The following is a 25,828-nucleotide window of genomic DNA, read 5'->3' as shown; positions in this document are numbered from 1 at the left end:
GCAGCCTGACCCCTGGTGCCACACCCAGATGCCGAAGGGGCTCAAAGGCAGGGAGAGCAAGGTGATTTTTTTTTCTGATCTTCGTGTTTATGAATTCTCACTTGCTCTATATCTATAACCTTCTCTTAAACCAATCTAATACATTATTTTCTCCCTTTTTTTTGTTACTAAGATGTTGTACAAAGGGCTTACAATTCCCTAAGTAAGGTTGTGAGTATAATGCTTCTTGATCAATGTCATCTCTTTCTTTGTCAAGTTACATAGTTCAATTTTTACATAATGTATACTGAATATGACATCAATACATTAATGTATTAGTACATTCTCAATTTCAGATTTTGAAATTTATTTATTTATTTTTGGTGCCCATCCTAGAGCTTGAACTCAGGGCTTGGGCTATCGTTAGGCTGTCCCTGAGCTTTTTTGTCAAAGGCTAGCACTCTACCACTTAAGCCACAGCTCCACTCCCCCCACCCTTTCTTTTTGATAATTATAGATAAGAGTGTCAGGGATTTTCCTGCCCAGGTTGATTTGAACCACAATCCTCAGATACCATTGCTTGGCAAATATTTTATTAATAGTAGAACTCTTTTTTTTTTGCCAGTCCTGGGGCTTGAACTTAGGACCTGGGTACTGTCCCTGAGTTTCTTTTGCTCAAGGTTAAGTGCTCAGCCACTTGAGCCACAGCGCCCCTTCTGGCCTTTTCTGTTTATGTGGTACTGAGGAATCAAACCCAGGGCTTCGTGCATGCTAACACTCTACCACTAAGCCACATTCCCAGCCCCAGAGCTCTTCTTAAAAGTGAAATAACTTAACATTTCAGTGTCTATATCAAATACTAGTGTATTGTATTTTTTCTTGTAGTTACTATTTGTGTTCATTTATCTCCCTAAAATGGGAAGATAGATTGTGGCTGCGGATGTAGCTAGCATATAGTGATGGTTTTGATTTCTAGTACCAAAAAAAAAAAAAAAAAAAAAACGGAGTGAAAAGTACTTAAGAGCTCAGGAAATTTATAATAGTGCATCTATGGATTTTAGAGACATGTTGTATGTAACTTATCTAAATTCGTTTATTCTTCTGTTGATATATTAATACTAATACCTCTTTGATAAGATTGTAATGGTTAAATGAAACAATGTACATAATGTCTGGCAAATAATTTTTGGATCTATCTTATTTGTGTCCTCCAGACATGGAAAATAAATATTTATTGTTTGTATGGATGCTAGTTTATAATGGCTTCCTGTTCCAAAATATAAGTGACTTGATAGTTAATGATGCCACTGTGCCTTTATTTTAGTTTTAAATAACTTTGTGCAGTATCTAGGTCCATATACTCATCTTCTGTGGACAGGTGAGAGTTTCATTTTGGAATGAATTGAATAGGGGTTCTTAAAAGATAGTTACTGAATTTATATAGGTTGGAGTGTGAGTGCATTACATGGCAAGATAACTGTAATTCTCTTGGCCTGGATTTGTTATTTTTAAAAGTTGTGGGGCTTGAACTCAGAGCCTGGGCACTATCACTGAGCCTCAAGGCTAGTGTTCTACCACTTGAGCCACAGCGCTACTTCCTTGTCCTGGATTTTTTTAGTTGATATAGTAGTGAAAAGGGAATTCTTCTATTCTATGGCTTAAGGATACATAAACTCTCACTGCAGCAATCTTTTTATTGTTGATTATTATAGCTTCTATTACTCCTAGAAGTTGACCATCAGGGACCTGAGTTTAGGAGATTTTGTCTTTCAGCTTTCATATAGTAAATGCTGAGGCCAGCCCTTTGCCTGTGGGGCCCTCAATCAGTGAAGAGAATCTGTGACATTTCTTAAGGCAGTCAAGTGATGGGGGAGGAGTAGAGATTTTCATTGTTCTTTGTGTAAGTGAATTTGTGCCACTGAACCTGATCCACACTGGATACTATATTCTTGAAACACCAGAGACCCTCTGTTGCAACATTTCATTCTTTCTGATTCTTTCAGTAATAGAAATGTAAACACTCATACACAAACTATGTAGTATATGCGTTTCTCTCTCTTTTTTCCCCATTTGGTTATACTTCCTGCTAGTTTTATTTTTTGGTTGTACTTTTTAATTCCAATTGGAAGATAAGAGTCTCTCAAACTTATGTGTGCATGCTGAGTTCAAACTGCTTTCCTTAGATCTCAGCTTTGTAAGTAGCTAGGATTGTATGAGTGACAAGCACCCCCACCCCTCCCAGCAAGCCAGTGAACTTCTAAGTGGATAAAAACTCAGTTCAAATTATTTAGTTTTCCTCTTTAATTTTTTTTTTTTTTTTTTTGCCAGTCCTGGGGCTTGAATGCCCGGCCTGGGCACTGTCCTTGAGCTTCTTTTGTTCCTGAGCTTCTTTTGCTCAAGGCTAGCGCTCTATCACTTGAGCCACATCACCACTTCTGGCTTTTTTTGTGTATGTGGTACTGTGGATTGAACCCAGGGCTTCATGCATGCAAGGCAAGCAAGCACTCTACCACTAAGCCAGATTCCCAGGCCTTTAATTTTATAGAAGCGAGTCACATGGACTTAACTGCCCTGGCTGGATTTTTGAACATTGATCCTCAGATCTCAGCCTGAGTAGCTAGGATTACAGGTGTGAGCCACCAGCCTCCTGTAAATAACCTTCTCGGTTCTTTCTCTTTCCCTGCTCCAAGCCCCCTATTGATTAGCAGCTTTCATTAAGATTCCTTATGCTGTCTTTACACTAAAGGACATGTTTATTAGATGATGAAAGATAGGACAAGTTTTATATTTTTGTTTGAAATTGATCAATCAGAATGGCTATAAAAGATATAGCATGTAGCTGGGTGCTGGTGGCTCATGCCTGTAATCCTTAGCTACTCAGGAGGCTGAGGTCAAAGCCAGCTGGCGAAAGTCCCTGAGACTCTTATCTCCAATCAACAACCAGAAAATCAGAAGTCTAGTTGTGGCTCAGAGAGATAGAGTGGTAGCCTCTGAGTTCAAGTCCCATGACCACCATCAAAAACAAAAAAGATTTAGGATGTATAAGGGAATAGTAAACTAAATGGCAGTCATTTTCACTCCTATTTATTGCCTTGAATTTTTACCCCTTCATTTTGAAAATGCTTTTAACTGAAGGAAAAAAGGTAGAGTAGAATTTATAGTTTACTCCATTTGCTTTGTTATTATATTTTTTCCTCAAAAATTTTAAGTTGCATTTACCAATATGGGTAAGATTGTTACAATACTAACCAATTTGAAAATTAGTTTTTAAATTGAACCATAATATATAAAATCTTATGGTAATGTGCAGATCTGACTATATTCAAGTGCAGTTTTCATACCCACACCAATTGTCTTGTAATAACTGGGAATGCATCCTCTGTGTGGTGTTTGTAAGTTAATGCTATTTTGGAAATCACACTGGTGTATCTAGTGGCTTCCCTGGGTTCATTATTGGTCATAATTTTATTTTAGAATTTTAGTTGTAGGGGAAAAGGTAAGCCTTTTCAAATTGTTAACTATTAGTGGAGTTTTGATGGAGGTTAGACATGCAAAAATGAGGAAAAGCCTTAGAATTAGTGACAGGAAGGAAGCTCAATTTATTGAATACATACTGTAAAAGAACAGATTCTTAAGTAAAATGGGGGAGGTAGTTCACATGAGGAATGCCTTGAAAACTTAGAGCACTCACAAATAGGAATAAATGATGTATATTTAAAGAAGTAAGATGAGTCCCATGTCTGAATGAAGAAGTCTTCTGGTCAGCTTCTAGACACACCTGTGCTGTGCATAATTCTGGATGGCTTAGTGTGTAAGCCCTTGACCTTCCTGAAAGCATTGGGAGAAATAACAAGCTATCTCCTAATACCTACTCCACTACTATCTTGTACCTTCTTTTTCCTATTCTGTCATTTCATACTCCTTTTTTTAAAAAAAATGACTCCCGGGCTGGGGATATGGCCTAGTGGCAAGAGTGCCTGCCTCAGATACACGAGGTCCTAGGTTCGATTCCCCAGCACCACATATACAGAAAACGGCCAGAAGCGGCGCTGTGGCTCAAGTGGCAGAGTGCTAGCCTTGAGCGGGAAGAAGCCAGGGACAGTGCTCAGGCCCTGAGTCCAAGGCCCAGGACTGGCAAAAAAAAAAAAAAAAAATGACTTCCTCTTTTTTCCCCTCTTGGGTTGTGGAGCTTGAATTCAGGACCTGGTCACTGTCCTTGAGCTTTTTTGCTCAAGGCTAGTTAGTGTTCTACCACTTTGAGCCATAGCACTACTTCTAGTTTTCTGGTGGTTAACTGATGATGAGTCGCATGGATTTTCCTGGATTTTCCTGCCGGGACTGGCTTTGATCCAAGATCTTCAGATCTCAGCCACCTAAGTACCGAGGAATACAGGCATGTGTCATCAGCACCAGCCATTATGAATTTTTAGTGTAAGTTCCATGAAGAAAGGGGTGTTTTTAGACTAGGGATGTCAATCAATATATACTGGAGTACCTGCCTAGAATGTATGAGGTCCTAGATTTGATCACTGCATACAGAAAAGGTAGAGGGAGCTCAGATTTTTGGGTTTTATTTGTTATTTAATAAATTTTGCTGAATAAGTTATTAAAACATTAGCTTTACATTTTTAATGTAATATGAAGATTAAAAATAATTTTGTTATTATTAAGGTATTGTATAAAGGGGCTACCAATTCTTCTTTTCCTTTTTTTTTTTTTCTCCAGTCCTGGGGCTTTGAATGCAGGGCCTGGGCACTATCCCTGAGCTGCTTTTGCTCAAGGCTACCATTCTACCACTTGAGCCACAGCACCACTTCTGGCTTTTTCTGTTTATGTGGTACTGAGGAATCAAACCCAGGGCTTCATGCATGCTAGGCAAGCACTCTGTCACTAAGTCACATTCCCAGTTCAAGGGGCTAGCATTTTATAAGCCAGGTAATTAATACAGTTCTTTCTGGACAATGTTTCCCTTTCCTTGGTTTTTCCCTAGTTTCCCCCTCCTGTCCCTGTCTACAAATTGCGTAGTTGATTTACCACATAGTTTATGTGTATTTCCACATGGCTGCATTTGTTCACCCTCCCTCCATTTGTGACCCCCTCCCCCATTTGCCTCCTCCTAAAAACACACATACACAAAAATCTATGTTTCTACTTTCTGGAATTCATTTTGGTAATAGTTTTGTTGTTGTTGTTTTGTATTTTGTTTTTTTCTGCTGGTCCTGGGTCTTGAACTCAGGGCCTGCATGCTGTCCTTGAGCTCTAGCCTTGCATATGCTAGGCAAGTTGTTTACCACTTGAACTGCAGCCCTAGCTGAAGCAATTTCTAAATCTTCCAATCTTGTTTTCCCCTTATTGCTTTCTCTTATCAGTGTTGATTGCTAAGAACCTATGGAAAAGTCTGATATTTGTCTCTTAGGAGGCAAAGAGTTACGATTTGGATTGGCAGGAGAGGGAGAAGGAAACTAAAAACTTAAGGACATTAGGGGTCTGATGAGTATTTGAATAGAATTATAGTTAACTAGCTATAGTGACTGTGCCAATGGTTAGGTTACAGAAGGTGAATTAATGTAGGCATTGAGGAAAGGTCGGGTTGAGAGTGCTTGAAATTTCATATAGTAGATATATAGCCCCATTACAAATTATTGATGAGAGTAACATGATAGCAAAATAAAGACAACTGTCCATTTAGCTGCTATTACCTTTTCGTCACCGAGAACAAATACCCTACAGAAACAAGGGAGAAATTGTTTAATTTGGCTCATAGTTTCAGAGGGTCCAGGCCACGGTTGCTTGGTCAGAATATCACAGCACTCAGCATGAAGAGGAGGTTGATGACCTCTTGCTGGCTGACAGGAGGTAGTGAGGAAGGACTTAGGAGAGTATACCTCCAAAAGCAAGACCCCCAGTGTCCTTCCTCATCCAACCTGGACTTCACTTCCTCATTTTCTTACAACCTCCCAAACAGCATCACCAGCTGGAGATCAAGCATTCAAACCACGAGCCTATGGAGAGAGCTGCTGTTCGTAAAATGAATTGTAGCTTCAGGTGAAGGGATTGTAGAAACAGTGAACAAAGTTCATTTTGCTCTAGCAATTCAAAGTGATTTCATTGTTGAACTGGATATATCATCCAGCCATTTCTTTTGTTGATACCCTTTTTTTGAAGTCTATACCTCTATGAATTTTAGGCCAAGAGGAAGAAATTCCATGCTAGATGACAATAGGTCTGGATTTTAGTCATTCTCTATTTTTTAAATATCTAATATCTAATTTTGTCTGAGTATCAGTTTTGTTAACTATAAAATGAGGATAATGATCTGAAGGCAGTTTAAAGGGTTTTTTTTTTGCCATGAATTATATCAATTATAGATGGTGTGAACAGTGAATATCATATTTTCCCTCCTAGTATTTTCACTAGAATGTTTAAAAAATTAAAAGTATCATGATGACATTAAATTTTCAAAATCTGTAATGTAAAGATTTTGTTGTGCAAAATGGCTTCTATATTAAAAAATGTATTTGTTGAGCGTGTTCGATTAGTATTTTAGTTATTAGATTATATAACAGCACTCTAGTTGAACAAAACCCCAGCCCTGGGATACTTGTAGAGAAACATGAACAATATAAAACTTTTCTTTAATGTATAGTGTCTTCTAAAATTCTTTTTAAAAAAACTTGTTACAATAAAGGTGATGTACAGAGGGATTACCATTACATAAGTCAGGTAATGAGTACATTTCTTTTTGGACAGTGTCACTCCTTCCCTGCTTCTAAAATTCTTAAAATGCAGTAATACTAGTAGTATTAGTACTACTAGAAATTTTAATTTCTAGTATTTTTTATTTTTTGCAATTGATACAGTGTATTTATGCATACTTTTTTTTATGTGTTTAGAAGATTTTAACACCACAACTTTTTGGGTTCTCTTTGTATTTCTACCCGTTTTTTCTTTCTTCGTTGTTTCTTCTGCTGATTAGTTTCTGGCCATCCCCCTCCCCTTTCCCCTCTAATCCTTCCGGAAAGATGAAGAGGCAGCTGCTATGGTGACTGTGCATTTTGGTTAATGAATATCAGACTAGCAATACATAAAAGGTATGCAAACTCTACAGTTGTTTGCTATCAATGCCATGGAGATGCAATACTTTTTCTTCTAAAGAACATTCAACTTTCTTGTGGTATTTTGTTTTCTAATTTGCCATTCCTAATATTTTAATACTACCGCAGAGTATTCCTCTTTCTGCTTAGTCTGCACAGTTTTTCACCTTGTGGTAAGTTTATAGGAGATGAGTCAAGATATACACAAGGGAAAAGAATTGATCAGTTGAGGAAGGGAGTAGATTTCCTTCACATGCATATATAGAGGAATAGGGACAATTTTTTTTCCTTTGCAAAATATTTAGAGTTTTTGATGAATTTTTCTCCTTTTGGCTACTAGTGCTCCTTTTGAGTTTCTCTCTGGGATTAGAATCAATAAGTAATATGTTTCTTGAGAATGTTTTTGTCATAAAGGGTAGCTGCAACTGAAATATTGCATTTAGCCAAACCTTGAAAATTCTTGTACTCTGTGCCATCCTGTCTCATACTGTCCCATCTCATAGTTGTCCTCTCTCTGCAGTGCTCTATGCCCAGGTCTCTGTGGCTGGGCTGCTCCAGCCTGGCGGACAGCATGCCTTCGCTGCGGTGCCTGTATAACCCAGGGACTGGCGCTCTCACAGCTTTCCAGGTACTTTCTCTGTCTCTGTGGGTTATGTGCCTTGTGTGCGTTTGCATGTGTGTCTGTGTATCTAGTTCATTAATATTTCTCCCTCTTCTTTCCTGTATTTTATTTATATTCACCTTTTCCCTTCATATTGCCTGTTTTTCACATCACTCACCATTCTTTTAAAGTAGATCTAGACTTACTGTTTAAAAAAAATTAGGGCACAGTTATACAGAAGGAGATTTCATAGTGACATTTCCATACACGCTTATAATACATTCTAATCAATCTCATCCCCTCTATCGCTGGCCCTTCACCTTCACTCCTTTTTTTTCTTTTTAAAAATTTTTATTAAATTTTATTGACAAGGTGATGTATAGAGGGGGTACAGTTTCACCTTTGCTCTTAAGACATTTTTATCATGATTGGTTTGTCATAATGGGCATAGGTAGCACAATGTGATTGCTGTTTTTCACATTTAGTATAAGTATTATAGTAATTTTTAAAGTAAAAATCTCATTAAATACCAATTCAAAATGTAATATTTTCTATAGACTTCATAAAGCTAATTAATGTAATTGTAATCAGTGGCATGAACATCTTATGTTTTTCTTTTGATTAGTAAAAATCTTGAGTGTCTCTTGGTTTTGATACTGTAGTGTACATGTGTATAAACATAGATGTATTTCTAAGAATTATGTTTTATTTATGTCTTGATTAACATTTCTAGTTTCAAAGTGGAAAGTTCTTTAAGATCTTTGCGTAGAATATTCAGCTTGAGGCAGTCATTTGGTCTTATATAGATTGACAGATTCTAACTTTCCTCAATCTTCCTTAGAGCCCTGGAGGTCAGTTAAGTGAGAAAAGTTATCCAGGAATAAAATTATGGAAAATTATAGAAGTGCTCATTGTTTATAGATTAGTGTATACTATATATGGTTTTATTGTTAGCTATCTACTCAGGTATTGGAACTTGTGTTTAGCATTTTATAGTCACTCTCTCTCTCTCTCTTTCTCTCTCTCTCTCTCTCCCCCCCCCTCTCTCTCTCTCTCTCTCTCTCTCTCTCTCTCTCTCTCTCTCTCTCTCTCTCTCTCTGCCAGTCCTGGGGCTTGAATTCGGGGCCTGAGCACTGTCCCTAAGCTTCTTTTGCTCAAGGCTAGCACTCTACCACTTGATCCACAGTGCCACTTCCAGCCTTTCCTGTTTATATGGTACTGAGGAATTGAACCCAGGGCTTTGTGCATGCTAGGCAAGCACTAAGTCACTTTCCCAGTCTAATCATATACTTTCTGCTTGCTATTTTTTTCTTTTTTCTTTTGTGCTGGTCCTGAGGCTGGTCCTGAACTCAAGGCCTGAGTAGCCTGAGTAATCCTCACAATGACCCTTTGAACTAGAGACCATTTAGTTTTTCCATTAGAGATGAGAAACTGAATCTCAAAGAGGTGTGGCTTTTCCAAGTCTACAAAGTTGGCAAGTGGCTCAGCTGATCCAACTCCCTAACCTCAGGCCCTTAACCTCCATGATAACCTGTTTAACACAAAGCAAGTGACTATTTACTATTTTTGAACATTTAACCATGTGCCAAGCTTTGTGTTAAGCACTTTACATACATTATTTTATTCAGTTGGTAGGTAATATTATTAAGGCCTTTTAATGGATGATGACACCAAGAATTAGAGAAGTTAGTTATTGTCCATAGCATTCTAATCTCTCTGTGTGTGTGTACGTGTGTGTACAAATGAGCGTGCATGTATCTGTCTGTATGTCTGTGCCTGGTCTGGAGCTTGAACGCAGGGCTTGGGTGCTGTCCCTGAGCTTAACTCTACCATTTCGGCCACATTTCCACTTCGGCTTTTTGCTGGCTAACTGGAGATAGTCTAATGGACTTTGCTGCCTGGGTTGGCTTCAAACATCAGTCCTCAGATCTCAGTCTTTTTTTTATTTTTTTATTTTTGGCCAGTCCTGGGGCCTGGACTTCTTTTTTATACTCAAGGCTATCACTCTGCCACTTGAGCCACAGCGCCACTTCTGGCCATTTTCTGTATATGTGGTGCTGGGGAATTGAACCCAGGGCCTCATGTATACAAGGCAAGCACTCTTGCCACTCGGCCATATCCCCAGCCCTCAGATCTCAGCCTTTTGAGTACCTAGGATTACAGACATTAGCCACCAGTACCTGGCTTGTTTGGTTATTTTAAACCTCATGTAGTCTGTTTAGAAGAAATTCAAAGATAACCTTTGAGTATCAGAATGCTTGTGGCTCAATCTTGGTTTAACAGAGAACTGTTGATTATTGATAGTCTTAATAATACTATTTTAGTGATGGTTTTCCATTTTCCTTTGCAAAGTTTGATACTAATTTTCCTTGCTTATATGCTGAGATGCAATATAGTAAAGTATGATGACGCTAAAATAGTTAAATCTTAAGTTTTAAATACTGTTTGTTACTAATAAGTGTGATCTGGAACATATTGTCTTGCTCTAATTCTTATTTTCCACATCTGTAAATGGAGACCATAGTAAGGTGGTAATGGTTGCTGCTTTTGTTACCACCATAAACATTACTGCTATTATTGTTATTCATTGTTATCCCAATAATGTCACAGTAATGTCCCAATAATGTTATGTGTAGTTTTTACCAACTTAATTAAAAAACTTCCACATACATTAATTTGCTCAGTTGATGCAGAGATGTACTCTGTCATTCTTAATTTTTTCTCATTGGAGGATACCTTGGAAGTACATAACTATAGATACCAATGATCTACTGCATAATGCAGTATTACAGATGTATACCACTATTCCTGGATACACTATTGGTTGGGGTTGATTTGTTTTTTATTTTTACCAGTCCTGAGGCTTGAGCTCAGGGCCTGGGCACTGTCCCTGAGCTTCTTTTGCTCAAGGCACTTGGGCTACAACACCACTTCTGGCCTTTTCTGTTTATATGGTATGGAGGAATTGAACTCAGGGCTTCATGCATGCTAGGCAAGCACTGTACCACTAAGCCACATTCCCAGCCCCACTACTGATTTTTTTTAAATTTGTTTTGTTTTTGTTGCCAGTCCAGGGGCATGGACTCAGGGCCTGAGCACTGTCCCTGGCTTCTATTTGCTCAAGGCTAGTACCTCTTGAGCCACAGCTCCACTTCCAGCTTTTTTCTATATATGTGGTGCTGAGGAATGGAACCCAGGGCTTCATGTATATGAGATGAGCACTTTACCACTAGGCCATATTCCCAGCCCCCCACTATTGATTTTTTTTAAACCATTTAAAGGTGTTTTTAGTCCCATTTGCCTTCTGAGTGAAGAATCCTGCGGGTGTGTGTTTGTGTTCACGTGCACATGCGTGTACACGTGCGTGACAATCCTGGCACTTAAAATCAGGTTCTAGGCGCTGTCCCTGAGCTTAAAGCTCAAACACTCTGCCACTTGAGTCACAGCTCTACTTCGGCCTTTTACTGTTTCATAGGAAGCATAAGTATCTCATGGACTTTTCTGCCCAGGCTGGCTTGGAACCATGTTTCTCAGATCTCAGCCTCCTGAGTAGCTAGGATAATAAGAGTGAGGCACCAGTGCCCCACCTGAAGAGTCCTTTTAAGACTACCTCCATTTTGGACACTACTGGCAAGTATAGGGTCTCTCACAACCATTCCCAAATTTAATTTTATGTTAGAAAGATTTTAAAGAACTCACTGAAAGCAATGATATAGAGAAAGGATTCTAGTTTAAATTAGCCAAATAAGAGACATGTAGGTCAGATTCTGGGAAGGATTAAAATATTGAGATGTCTGCCATCCTGTCCCCACAGAATCACGGATAGCAATCTGCTTTTTAGTCATATGACAGTAACCCTATATAAGAATATTGCCAATTACGAAGTTTATCCAGTTCCATGGTGTATAGAGAATTTATTGAGGCTCAATCACTTATTCTTAACATAGCTGATCTTTAGTCTCGAGCCCCTTCTATAGGCCACACATGGAAATGCCTTTAATCTTTATTTCTTCTTGCTCTTGGAACTGATTAAACATGGTTTAAACTGTTAATATGGATTACATTTTCCAACAGCTAATATCTCCAGGTAAACTAGGATACTCTGACAAGAAGTTCTTGGAACCTAGAGTCCTCTCCCAGTAGCCAGAGTACAAGGTCAGATTTCTACTTAGATAAGCTTAATTCTTCTCTACGTAAGGGTCACAACTCCTTTGAGAACTATTGGTTTTATATATAAATATAAAAAGTAATCCCCTCTCCCCCACCTGCAGTCCTGAAACTTGAACTCTGGGCCTGAATGTTGTCCCTGGGTTCCTTTTACTCAAGGTTAGCACTCTATCACTTAATCCACTTCTGGCCTTTTCTGTGATTAATTGGAGATAAGAGCCTCACATACTCCTGCCTAGGCTGGCTTTGAACCACAATCCTCAGATCTCAGCCTCCTGAATAGCTAGGATTATTGGTGGAGCCACTGGGCAAATTTTCATCTATTCTATCATCTATCTGTCTGTCTGTCTGTCCTTTCTTTCTAATCCCAGGGTTTGACCTCAGGCCTGGGTTCTGTCCCTAAGCCTCTCTGTGCTCAAGGCTAGCACTCTTAACACTTGAGACACAGTGCCACTTATGGTTTTCTGGATGTTTATTGGAGATAAGACTCTTATAGACTTTCCTGCCTGGGCTGGGTTTCAACCGGGATCCTCAGATCTCAGCCTCTAGAGTAGCTAGGATTACAGGTGTGAGCCACCAGTGCCTGGCAGGACTACCACAATACTGAGTCTTATTTATGATCAGTCTTCTAATTTTGTATATTTGGCTTTCATACCACCCACACTATGGTGATCTCCTCTGAGATGGGTTCTATATGTTGAATTTGGACTCTTGTTGATAAACAAACGCACACTTCAAGCTATTAAATAATGGGTCTGCCAGCCAATGATATCAACATCTTTCTTTGTCTTTACATCAGTGTATGCTTGTACAATTATTTGACTATTTTTTTGCATCTTACCTTTTTTCTATAAATATGAATAGACATTGGGAAAGTTAAGATGCTGCTGGTGATAAGCAGCAGGCTAGAAAAAAATACAAATTATTATATTCACTAATGAACCCTTAGCCTTGATCAGACCCTATTTAAAGCACATGTACAGAGTGTTGGAAATATATTAGTGAAAATCAAGTCTTTAAAATAAAATATAATTATGAATTTAAGCTCAGTGCTTTCATTTTTTATGTGTATTATCAACACAAACAATAGAGATGACCTAAATTTGCTACATTTCACCTTCACTTGGAAATAGTCTTTTGGAGAAGTAACATTTTGGGCTGATTGGTATTCCTAGATACCTGTTGGGTTATTTTAATGCTCTTCATTAAGTTTGGTAATATTATCTTCTCATCCTGTGCATTTTCACATGCCTGTGATGCAAGTAATGTTTATTTACAATCTAATGTATAATTATAAATTATAAATGTGTACTGCCATCATGCCCAGTCTGTTAGACCTTTAAGGTGAATATGAGAGCCTTTCTTTTTTTTTTTTCTAGTCAGTTGTGGGGCTATCCCTGAGCTCTTTGACTCAGACTATTTTGTTAGTCCTGGAGCTTGAACTCCAGGCTTGGGCACGGTCCTTGAGCTGCTTTTTGCTCCAAGGCTAGCACTCTACCACTTGAGCCACAGCGACACTTCCGGCTTTTTCTGTGTATATGGTGCTGAGGAATCAAACCCAAGGCTTCATGCATGCTAGGTAAATACTCTACCACATTCCCTACCATGACATCTAATATTTAAATCATCTTGCTTGTGAGACAATGATTTTCTGATTTTGTTGTGGATCTAACAAATTAAAATCACCTTGAAAAGGGTTATTGCTTATTTTGTGGTTTTTGTGTTTTGTTTTGTTTTTGGTTCCGTTGTAAGGCTTGAACTCTGGGCCTGGGCACTGTCCCTGAGCAATTCATCTCAAGGTGCTAGCACTCAACCACTTGAGCCACAGTGCCGCTACCTGCCCTGGCTGGCTTTGAACCTGGCTTTGAACTGCATTCCTCAGATCTCAGTCTCCTGAGTAGCTAGGATTACAGGCATGAGCCACCAGCAGCTGCTTATTTTATGTTGAACAATCCATTTCCCCCGTTGCCCTAACTCCACTAATATCCCTAATGATAAAAGTGATTGTATAGGTACCTGAGGTTGCCTTAGTACACAAACCAGAACAGAATTTTATACTCAAGGCTTAGTGCTTGCTTGGCATGTGCTCTGCCACTTCAGCTATATTTCCAGACCATTACATTAGGTGTTGTTGTTGTTGTTATTGTTATTTAGCAATCCTGAGGCTTGAACTCTGGGCCCTGAGCACTGTCCATAAGCTCCTTTTGCTCGAGGCTAGTGCTGTATCACTTGAGCCACAGCATATCACTTGCTACCACTTGCGGCTTTTTCTGAGTAGTTTGTTGGAGATAATAGTTTCATGGACTTTACTGCCAGGGCTGGCTTCAAACTGAGATCCTCAGATCTCAGCCTCCTGAGTAGCCAGGATTACAGGCGTGAGCCAGCAGTGCCAGCTTGCTTTAGTTATGTTTTTAGGAAAGGTTTTGCCTGGGACTAGCCTCAGACTGTATTCCTTTTACCTATGCTGTCTGTGTTGCTGGGATCACAAATATTACTGCTACATCCAGCTTCTTGCTTCTTGCTAATACTTTGCCCGTGCTGGCCTCAAATGGCAATCCTCCCAATCTCTGCTTTCCAAGTAGCTGGGATTACCAATGTGTACTACCATCATGCCCAGTCTGTTGAGAGACCTTTGAGATGATAAGAACTTTTTATTTTATTTTATTTTTTGTTGGTTGCAAGGCTGTCCCTGAGCTCTTTTGCTCAAGGCTAGCTTTCTACTGCTTTGAGCCACAGGGCCACTTCTATTTTTTTAGTGGCTAATTGGAGATGAGTCTCATGGGGAATTTTCTGCTGGGCCTGGCTTTGAACCTCAATCCTCAGATCTCAGCCTCCTGAGTAGCTAGGATTACAGGCCTGAGCCACTGGCACCTGGCTGATGAGAATGTTTTTGTACACACCCAAGGGGAGAACTTCACTATGGGCAGCTAAGCCGCACCTGTATTCTTTAGAGAGGTACATAACACTTCCTTAAAATGCCGGGATTTCTTGTTGTTGATGTCTGTGCACTGAGTAGATGCCATAGTAGTTCTTTTGTGCCATTCAGGAATCATTGGTGGTTTTGTGACTGCCATAGAAGTTTTTTTTTTTTTTTTTTTTTTTTTTGCCAGTCCTGGGCCTTGGACTCAGGGCCTGAACACTGTCCCTGGCTTCCTTTTGCTCAAGGCTAGCACTCTGCCACTTGAGCCACAGCGCCGCTTCTGGCCGTTTTCTGTATATGTGGTGCTGGGGAATCGAACCTAGGGCCTCGTGTATCCGAGGCAGGCACTCTTGCCGCTAGGCTATATCCCCAGCCCCTGCCATAGAAGTTTTAGCTTCTTTCACTATTACTTTGCTTTTTGTCAGTATTTTATTTTGTCATTCTTTCTTGTATCAGTTTCTAGATGTAGGTATTTTATGTGAACTGTCAAGATGTAGAATCTTTCTAGATATCACTCAGGAAACTTTGTGCCTTGTCATTTATTTAAGCCTTGTAATAGTGCTTTAGTTAATACAATCAATGAAACAAAAACCTTCTGATTTGTTAACTTTCTTAGCTTCAAAGACCTCCAAGAACTTCAGTTCTTTACTGTTGTGAGCTGACACACATGTGTTTTGTGCTTCCCTGAGTGATATTGAATAGCTTTGAGCCTTTCTATATTCTCTGCAGATGAAGTCTTTGGAGGTCAAGTATGTTATATTTTGAAATAGTAATTTGGACCAGGGATGTAGTACATCGTGATGAAACAGGATTTTGTATTATGCCTTGCCCTGTTATCTCATCTGTCTTTTCATGTTCTTAGTTTTGTATTCAAATCCTCTAGACCTGTGTTACAAATCTGGTATCTATGGCTTCATATGAATAAAATTGGAATTTTGGAATTTTGTGCCTTGTGAAATTGACATGAAGAAATATTCATTTTCATACATAAGCCTTGACAAATTAATCTTAGCCTGATTTGGTTGTGTGTGTGTGTGTGTGTGTGTGTGTGTGTGTGTTAGTCACAAACAAGAAACACATTAGAGGGATTAAAAAGTATGATTTTATACTCTCATGTTACATACACACATAATTCCTTATGTTTGAACTAGCAAACTTGTTCATATGAATGACAAGTTTTATATTTGAATGAAAGCTCATGATTAACTTTACTAAAATAGAGTTCTATTGTTAACCATAGTTTCTTCTTTTTGCTGTAGCCATTGTTTGGTGGGAGTACCAGTTTCTTTACTGGTAATAAACCAGCAGGGACATTTCTAGTGTACCATTACTATGTACTATTAGTATATTACCCTTAGATTTTTTTAAACAGGCAGTTCATTAATTTTCTTAAGCATTTCAGCTATAGCATAGTGCAGTCCTTTGAGAGGAATTGGTAAAATGAGGATAAAATGTATACAAGATTCCAACAGCTTGAGAATAACAACAGTATTTGATCAAATCTCTTTTGTAGTCTCTATTTCAGTTCTATTCCAGTAGTTCTGGAAATGTGCCTATGGACTATTTGCAGTAAGATTATAAAACTGAATCGTGATTTTGGTGACTAGAAGCCAGTGCATGTGGCTCCAGCACCCCAGCTGGCAGTAAGCTCTCCCTAGGTTTATGAATGTAGTTAGATGGCCCCCAACTGTTTACAAGACAGCAGAGGTGAGATCTTTGATTGACAAGTCAGAAATGTATTAGATCATTCTCTCTGCCAGTCTCTGGTTCATGCTGTTAAAAATGTCAGCCTCCAAGTTTGAATGGCAGCCTGAGGGCCTTAGAAGCTTTTTGTTTTCTGAGATGGAAACACAAATTGGATGTGTGCCTGAGCGCTTCATCCTGGGCAGTAATTTCATCTTTTAGCTAAGAACCACAAGGTACACGAGCAAAGCACCCTGTAAACAATAATACTGTGGAAAAAAAATAAACAAGGTCGTGTTTCTGGTACGTTGATCCGATGGTGTCCTGACCTCTATCACGTTGAACATCTCCACTCTGATTGCTGTTCCCTTTGGCATTACAATGAGAGAAAGAGAGACTGACATAGAGGAAAAGATTTAAAGTTGCAGTGTTGGTGCACATTCCTTGTATTGGCTATGAAATATTGAACTGTCAGACACTTGGTTTTTTAAGCAACCTTTCTTGTTTGAGGTGTTTGCAGTTCATTCCTTTCTCCCCCATTTGTCTGCTTTCATTGATAGGGTTGGAAGTAGTTGCCTTAAATGCATGGAAAGGGACAATGTTAAAGAGAAGTGGTGCCGATAGAGCTAAATAAACTTCACACTGTAGCATAAATGCAGACTGTGTGTGTAGCATGGGTGATGGAGATTAAACTTGGGCTAGTACATGAATATTGTAGTGTAGGGATCCTCTGATTATGGAGAATTACCTTGGGTCCCAGTTTGCTTTTTGTGGAGTCAAGATAGTGAGAAAACTGTAGTAGATAAAGTTGACAGGTGTGGTGATGTCATGTTAGTTATGTGGCATTTACTATGTGGCAATGTTGCCAGTCAAATCAAAATCAATCCAGCTATTTCATTTACTGCTCCAATTATCTAGTGTCTTTGACAAGTGGTGAAATTATGAAAGACTTAATTTTTAGTAAGGAAAATAAAATATTTTTTAAAGTTTATATAAGTAAGAGGATTCATGAATAAATAGGCAATATGGAAGAATACTGTGCTTATAATAGTTCAGCTTAATGGCACACAAATAGAAAAATCTTCATTGTAACAAAACAAAAATACCCACAAGCCTAGTTCTGGTTGGTTCACACCTATAATCCTAACTACTCAGGAGGCTGAGGTCTGAGAATGGAAGTTTGAAGGTAGTTCAGGCAGACAAACACAGGAGACTCTTACCTTCAATTAACCAGGGAAAAGCTAAGTGTGGCTCAAGTGGAAGAGCACCAGCTTAGCAAAAAGCCAAGTGATGGGTAGAGGCCTTGAGTTCAAGCTACAGAATAACAACAAAACCTACCCATATTTCTTGGTACACAGTTTCTAGGAAAGAATGAGATTTCGTTTGTTTGTTGTAAATGAGGTGCATTTTAAAAACAAGTGTTTTTTTTAATAATATTATAAAATGCACTTGTTTATCTTCATTCAGTTTGGCAGCATAGAACTTGCACATAATGTTTTAATTGTAATTCTTTTTGAATGTAGAATGTATTTATATTCCAAGTACTTCACTTTACTCTTACTGGACAAGTAGCCCTCTACTCTGCAAGAATTTTTCTGCATCTCAAACACATAGTGAAATGAACCAGGAAAATGGTGATAGTAATTTCTGACATTGCTTAATTCCCACTTTGTGGTCATGCTGAAAGGAGAGGAGATAGTATTTGTAAAAAAAAAAAAAAAGTTCTTGTTTCCTTTTATATAGATTTATATACCATAATCTCTTAGAAATATAGTCCTCAGAAAGACAAAAGGGAGGTATAGTAAGAACTAATTACTGCTGTTTTTAAGTATTGCTTTGTAGTTTTAAAGCATAAATATTGATGTACAATTGCATATAAGCTGTAAGAACCTACCATCTTAGCTCACTGGGGAGTTTTAAAAAAATCATTCTTCTAGAAATTGACCTTTCATTCTCATTTCTAGAGGATGAGTAAAAAAAAAAGCATTCTTTTCAATCTGGTAAGAATAAGAAGGGTGCAAATGCTTACCTAAGAAATGAGACCAAAAAAATATGCATTTATGGAGTCTTCTAAATCTAATAGAGAGAAACTACAAAATTTCTTCTTTGCTCGGTCTATTTATTCTTAATGTATTACATGGAAAACATGTCACAACCTATGGGCTTTTATACCACCAACACCCCATAATAATTAGCTTTATTATTTATATTACAGGCTTACCTCGTGTGCAAAAATCAGCCTATTTATACAGCCATAGGATTTCAGCATTGAAAGGTATATAAGAGGGCCTTGTAGTTACATACTTTTTTTTTTCTTTTGCCAGTCCTGGGCCTTGAACTTAGGGCCTGAGCACTGTCCCTGGCTTCTTTTTGCTCAAGACTAGCACTCTGCCACTTGAGCCACAGCACCACTTCTGGCCATTTTCTGTATATGTGGTGCTGGGGGATTGAACCCAGGGCTTCATGTATACAAGGCAAGCACTTTTGCCACTAAGCCATAGTCCCAGCCCCGTTACATACATTTCTTAACACAGGGATCTGTTATCAAATATGCTTACTAGAGGTCATCTAATCTGTGCACAATTACCTTTATAGTGAGCTCAACTTCTTGAGGCTTCTTGTTTCTGTTGGTTTTATTAGAAACAATTCCTTTAAGAATGAGCTATTATTATTATTTTTTTTTTGGCCAGTCCTGGGCCTTGGACTCAGGGCCTGAGCACTGTCCCTGGCTTCTTCCCGCTCAAGGCTAGCACTCCGCCACTTGAGCCACAGCGCCGCTTCTGGCCGTTTTCTGTATATGTGGTGCTGGGGAATCGAACCTAGGGCCTCGTGTATCCGAGGCAGGCACTCTTGCCACTAGGCTATATCCCCAGCCCCAAGAATGAGCTATTTTTTTTTTTTGCCAGTCCTGGGACTTAAACTCAGGACCGGGGCACTGTCTTTGAGCTTCTAGCACTCCACCTCTTGAGCCACAGCTCTCACTTCTGGCTCTTTTTGTTTATTTGGTACTGAGGAATCAAGCCCAGGGCTTCATGCATGGAAGGCAAGCACTCTACCCCTAAGCCACATTTCCAGCCCAAGCCAAACCTTTTATTCACTCATGTGTTGTACTTCTGCTCTTTGTAGTAATATAAGGTAGTTGTCTTTTTCATGTACAGATGGTCCTCTATAATGTTAGGTTCACAGTTGGGGATTTAGTAAATTGTAGATAAAAAAATTTAGTTATACTTGTAATAGACCTTTTTCTTTTCATTATTCCTTAAATACTATTGTACAGCAACTCTTCATATAACAATTATGTTAGATCATACGTAATCTTGAAATTTTAAATATATAGGTGTGTGTGTGTGTGCGCGTGCGTGTGTGCGTGTGTTTGGTCATAGGGCTTGAACTCAGGGCCTGCATGCTGTTGCTGAGCTCTTTTGCTCAAGGCGTAGTACTTTACCACTTTGAGTTACAACCCTATTTCCAGTTTTCTGGTGGATGATTGGAGATAAGAGTCTCACAGACTTTTCTTCCTGGGCTAGCTTCAAACTGTGATCCTCAAATCTCATCCTCTTGGAGTAGCTAGGATTACAGATGTGAGCTACTGGTGCCTGATTGTGTGTAGTTTATATACAAATATTATGTTGTATTTTAACTTACTCAAAATTTAGTGAAGGAATCCAGGCTTAATAACATTGCCATTAAATGTTTAATTTTTATTATTATAAAAGTGATGTACAGAGTGGTTACAGTTACATTAGTCAGGTAATGAGTACACATATACATATGCACATGTATTTTTGTGTGTGTGTGTGTGTGTGTGTGTGTGTGTGTGTGTGTGTGTGTGTGTGTGTGTTTGGGTTTTTTGGTCGTGGAGCTTGAACTCTGGGCCTGAGTGCAGTCTCTGAGCTTTTCAGCTCAAGGCCAGCACTCTATCACTTTGAGCCACAGCACCCACTTCCAGTTTTCTGGTGATTAATTGGAGTCTCTCAGAGTTTCCTGCCCAGGCTGTCTTTGAACCTTGATCCTCAGATCTCAGCCTCTTGAATAGCTAGGATTACAGCTGTGAGCCACCAGCGACCACCAGCTCATATGTTTCTTTTCTTTTTGTCTGTTATGGGGCTTGAATTCAGGGCCTGGGTACTGTCCTCGAACTCTTTTGCTCAAGGCTAGTGCTCTACCACTTGGAGCCACAGCACTACTTCGGGTGGTTAATTGGAGACAGTAATCTCACAGCCTTTCCTGCCCGGGCTGGCTTTGAACTGCCATCTTCAGATCTCAGCCTCCTGAGTAGCTAGGATTCTAGGTGTGAGCCACCAGTGCCTGACCTTGGGAGGATTTTTGTCTTTAAGCACCGATAGTATGAAAAAAAAAGTGTTTAATAATGTGGAATATAATATACGTATTTTTGTTTGTTTTGTTTTGGAGCTGGGCCCAAGGCTTAAATTTGGGGACAAGAACTGTTGCTGAGCATTTTGCTCATGGCTAGCATTCTACCATTTGGTCCACAGCTTTACTTTGGGCTTTTTGCTGGTTAATTGGAGACAGAGTTTCACAGACTTTTCCAGGTTAAGCTTGCTTTGAACTGCAATCCTCAGATCTCAGCCTCTTGAGTAGCTATGAGGCACAGGCACGTACCCTCTGCCTTTTAAGACAGTGTCTTACTATAGTCTAAGGTCATGCCAATTTGAAATCCTTATGCTCCAACCTCTGAAGTGCCAGGATACATTTTTTTAAATTTACATTTTGTTTTACGGTTTCCTTCCTTCCTTCCTTCCTTCCTTCCTTCCTTCCTTCCTTCCTTCCTTCCTTCCTTCCTTCCTTCCTTCCTTCCTTCCTTCCTTCCTTCCTCCCGTCCGTCCGTCATGGGGCTTGAACTCAGGGCCTGGGCTGTCCCTGAGCTCTTTAGCTCAAGGCTAGTGTTCTACCACTTGAGCCATAGCACCACTTATTTACATTTTGTTTTAAACACCATTTGGACAAATGTAATTTAATTATTGCAGCTTAAAATTGCATGTGCTTCTTTGTGGATGGTGAACCATTTCTAGGAGTGTAGCCACAGTTTGTTCCCTCGCCCTTTCTTTGAAGCCAGAAAAGCATATGTAAGCACTTGACAAATGACATACTGTAGTGGCATGTCTGAATGGTACAGGTATTTTAAACCTAGCTGCGTTCCTGAAGATGGTGAACATCTGCTTAGAGGTATTGTAGAGCTCCACAATGCACTAATTGAATTACTCTTTTCTGGAGTTGCCGACTGCACTAATTGAATTAGAATCTCTGTGTGTGTGTGTGCGTGTGCGCGTGTGAGTGTGTGTGTGTGTAACTGAGATAATTCTCACCTTAATGGAGAGATTATGAGAGAGGCATGACTGATGGTGTGTACTGTGCTGCTATCTAATGGCAGCCTATGGAACTACTACATGGTCTCCAGGGAAGAAAATGCAGTCATCTGATCTAGTATGACCTTACTCTAACCCCACCCCAGTTTTAGTTCAAGAGGTCCTAGGATGTATGTTTGAAATTCTAAATTGATGAAGCATGGTGATGCATTTCTTCATTAAAATTAAGATTTGTTTTATTAGGCATAAAGTTTTACAAACTACTAAGATACAAATATAGAGCTGATTTAAAAATATTCTAGCCTTTAGTGAAGAAATAAAAATTAGTAGTTCCTTTTCACTTTGCCTTTCATGTGACATAATAAAAAGAATTACTCTTTTGAGATGTGTTAACATCATAAAAAGAATGAATGATATAATGGTTTGTTTGCATTCCTAAACAGCAGGACTTCTTTCTGGTTGACAGAAATTTTGAAGTCACATCCTTGTCTAGATTGCAAAATGGACAGGAATAAATGCTACAAAGTACATTATTGAGTCGATTAACAAACCTGGATTAGATGAAAGTTTTTTCTTTCTTTCTTCACTCACACATTTCTTTTGTTTTAAATAATTATTTATTGTCAACGTGATGTACAGAGGGGTTGCAGTTTCATACATAAGGCAGTGGGTACATTTCTTGTACAATTTGTTACCTCCTCCCTCATTTTCCCCTCCCCCCCAGAGTCATGACTCTTATCTGCGGTATTGTATTGATGCTAAATTAGATTTTTTTTTTGTTTCTGGTCCTGAGGTTTGAACTCTGGGCCTAGGTGCTATGCCTGAGCTCTTGTTGTTCCAGGCTAGCACTCTATCACTTGAGTCACAGTCCTCCTTTTTCTTAGAGATTAAGAGTCACAGAGACTTTCCTGCCAGAGCTGGCTTTGAACTGCAATCCTCAGCCTCCTGAGTACCTTGTATTACAAGTGTGACCCACTGGTGCCCAGCTTAGATTAAGAAAATTGATTATGCAAAAGTATATCAATTTTATTTTATTTATTTATTTTGCCAGTCCTGGGCCTTGGACTCAGGGCCTTAGCACTGTCCCTGGCTTCTTTTTGCTCAAGGCTAGCACTCTGCCACTTGAGTCACAGTGCCACTTCTGGCCATTTTCTGTATATGTGGTGCTGGGGAATCGAACCCAGGGCTTCATGTATATGAGGCAAACACTCTTGCCACTAGGCTATATCCCCAGCCCCAAAGTATATCAATTTTAAATGTAATAAAATTTATCAGGGTTTAAAAATATTGAGGTCAATTTAAAGATGTTAGGAAATCTTATATATAAATATATTTTAGGAATCTCTACTTTAAAATTTAATTTTACTACAATTTTGAGGAAGTTTGAATCATTCCAAAAGGAATGAGATATTATTATTATTATTATTATTATTATTATTATTATTATTATTTGCCAGTCCTAGGGCTTGGACTCAGGCTTGGACTCAGGCCCTGAGCACTGTCCTTGGCTTCTTTTTGCTCAAGGCTAGCACTGAGCCACAGCATCACTTCCAGGCTTTTCTATTTATGTGGTGCTAAGGAAGGCAAGCACTCCACCACTAAGCCACATTTCCAGCAGCCAATTTATTTTTGTGACCGTCCTGGGACTTGAACTCAAGGTGCAGTCTCTAAGCTTTTTTTTTTTTTTTTTTTGCTCAAGGCTAGTGTTCTGCCATTTGAGCCACAGCTCCACTTCTGGTTTTTTGTTGGTTAATGGTAGATAAGAATCCCCTCAGAGATCAGCCTCCTGAGTACCTAGGATTATGGTGAGGTATGAGCCACTGATTGATGTCTGACTCTTTCCATACTTTTTAAGAGAGCAGTGATGGTTCTGAAGAGGATAACATTTGTTATATTGCCTCCTGCTGGTAGATAATAGATTCTTAATCTTTGTGTTTTCAGTGTTGGTAGTACCCACTTGGGGTTTGGGAGTTATAGTTAGTTCAAGGCTTCTGCTAAGTTTATCAGTGGGAGAGTCTGTTGCATATAAGGTATAAAGTACTTCTTTAAACAGTCTATTTCTAGAGTCTAAATTGTCCTGGGACTAGCTTTTGATATAAAAATTCATAGAAACTTGTTTTTTACGGAATGTGGTAACTCCTTGCCATAGTGCTGTAATGTTAAAATTCACATTGGCCAGGTTGTTCTGTAAATTAAACACTGACAGCTACCCTCAGGGGAACAGCCAATGTATTTATGATGATGTGCTGATTACACAAAATACACTGCAAGCAGAAAACAGCTGCAGAGAACAAACCTCTTAAAAAGAATACAATTACAAATAGCACCCTCAGTATTTCTAGTGGTGAGTGTAGAATACAGCATGCTAATGCAGGTTTCTTAGCCTGCCTGAAAACAAATCTGAAGGAGATAAGTTAAATTATGGTTGAATGAACATGTGGTGTCAACACATTGCCTTTCTGAAGAGCATGGCTAGTAGTACACAGGTTTCAGGTGTGTCTTATGTCTCCCCTCTCCTGGTTTTGTTAGTAGGTTTTATTAGTGTTTTACTCATATAGAGAAAGGGCATGCCTGGCTTTGACATGGTAAGGGTTCCAGACACTTGAAATCACACAATGAATGGGGGCAGGAGGATATCTAAGTTGTGGTTAAAATTTTCTGGTAGTAACTCCGATGCGATTTGGTTGGACATCACATTCCATTTGAAGATACAGCTCTATATTTTCAGCATTATTAATGGCTTTGAAGATATTTGCCCTTGGAATTAATAAAGGAATCATGACTCTTATCTGCGGTAAGATCTTTTTGATATCTTAGATTCTGTTTTATATGAACTTGGTGTTTTAGGATTTCATGAGTACGTATTTTCAGGAGAATCATTTCTTGTCTCTTTTCTATGCATATTATTGGCCATATACATGTAGGTAAGAAAATTAGAAAAATATTATTCTTCCCTGTTTTAGCTTTTTTCTGTTACAGCTAAGGGTTGGTATCTATAAAATATATCTTAACTTCTCTGACCATGCTAGCTTCTGTTTAAATCAGTAGAAAATATGTTGATCTTTCACAACATAAATTTACTCAAGCCAACCGTAAGGTATATCAAAGAAACATAGTGATTGGAAACAGTTCACTTCACCCGCCTGAAACTAAGAATCAACTCTTCAGTCTATGGATCACTGGTATGTAATAATCGACTATTATTGGTCTGTCTTTTGGTCTCTTTTTAAATCAGTTTGGAACCTCCTGGAGTTATTTTCTTACTCTGCTGACATCAATCCCATGTGGCAGAGGAGTTGTGTATAATCACTTTGGTTTAATCAATAGAATAATTGATAAACCAGATAAGATTTAAACTGATTATAGCCCCAACAAAATTCTCTAGAGGCCTTGGACTCTCTTAATTTTGACATGTGTGTTGTGTACCCTGAGGATGAAGTGCAGTTTGAATTATCTGTTTTTATTTGCTTAATGACGGGGAGGGTGTTAAAGTCAAATGTTTAATTAACCCAGCAATGGGCTGCGTTGTCACTTACACACAGCTGATTGAGATATCTCATGGAGAATACTGAATAGGAATGATAATGTGGCACTGGGACGGAAGATTGCTTTTTCAATCCATTTGCTGGGTCACTGCTTTGAATGTCTTATTGGATGAAAGGCATTCAGCCTGGAGAAAAAAATTCAGCATTTAAGTACATTTTGTTCTCTTTTCTCCTTCTGCCCCCCTCCCTGCCCAGAAGTTAACTAAAACAGATATGTTCTAGGTTTAATAAGCCATTCATGTACTAGTAAAAGATCATGATAGTCAGTAGCCTCAAGCGACATAATTTCCTGTGGAAACGGAAAAATCCTACAAGCCTCCAAGGTATTCTAAATGTGAGCTCTTTTGTCCCTAACATCCCTTGTCCCTGGCCATTATTATAGGGTTGTCTTTGGTTACTTGTCCCTTGCCTCTTTCTGTAGTGCTTGCTAGATATACAATTACTTCCAGGGCCACAGTCAGACCTTCTCCTAAAGAGGCAAATTCTCTAGTACATTTTGTTATTTCATGCAT

The 25,828-nt window shown here is 38.9% G+C and overlaps 1 protein-coding gene across 9 annotated transcripts in view; it reads left to right on the top strand.

Moving 5' to 3' along the window:
* The window catches only part of Btrc (beta-transducin repeat containing E3 ubiquitin protein ligase), a 157,326-nt gene that overhangs the window by 30,798 nt on the left and 100,700 nt on the right, over nt 1-25,828 (top strand). For 3 of the 9 annotated variants that reach the window (XM_048338415.1, XM_048338412.1, XM_048338414.1), the window contains 2 exons: nt 5-61; nt 7,594-7,701. The exons of 2 other annotated variants lie outside the window; for them this stretch is intronic. In XM_048338415.1, coding sequence (XP_048194372.1) covers nt 5-61; nt 7,594-7,701 — 165 coding nt within the window. Of the gene's footprint in view, nt 1-4; nt 62-7,593; nt 7,702-18,700; nt 18,720-25,828 lie in introns of those variants that run through there. 4 more of the 9 variants (XM_048338413.1, XM_048338417.1, XM_048338416.1 and 1 more) reach the window with 3 other exon arrangements.

The sequence above is a fragment of the Perognathus longimembris genome, chromosome 2, assembly GCF_023159225.1.
Source record: "Perognathus longimembris pacificus isolate PPM17 chromosome 2, ASM2315922v1, whole genome shotgun sequence".
Classification (NCBI taxonomy): domain Eukaryota; kingdom Metazoa; phylum Chordata; class Mammalia; order Rodentia; family Heteromyidae; genus Perognathus; species Perognathus longimembris.
Note: the sequence above shows the minus strand (reverse complement) of the source record. Positions and strands in the feature narration are given on the sequence as shown.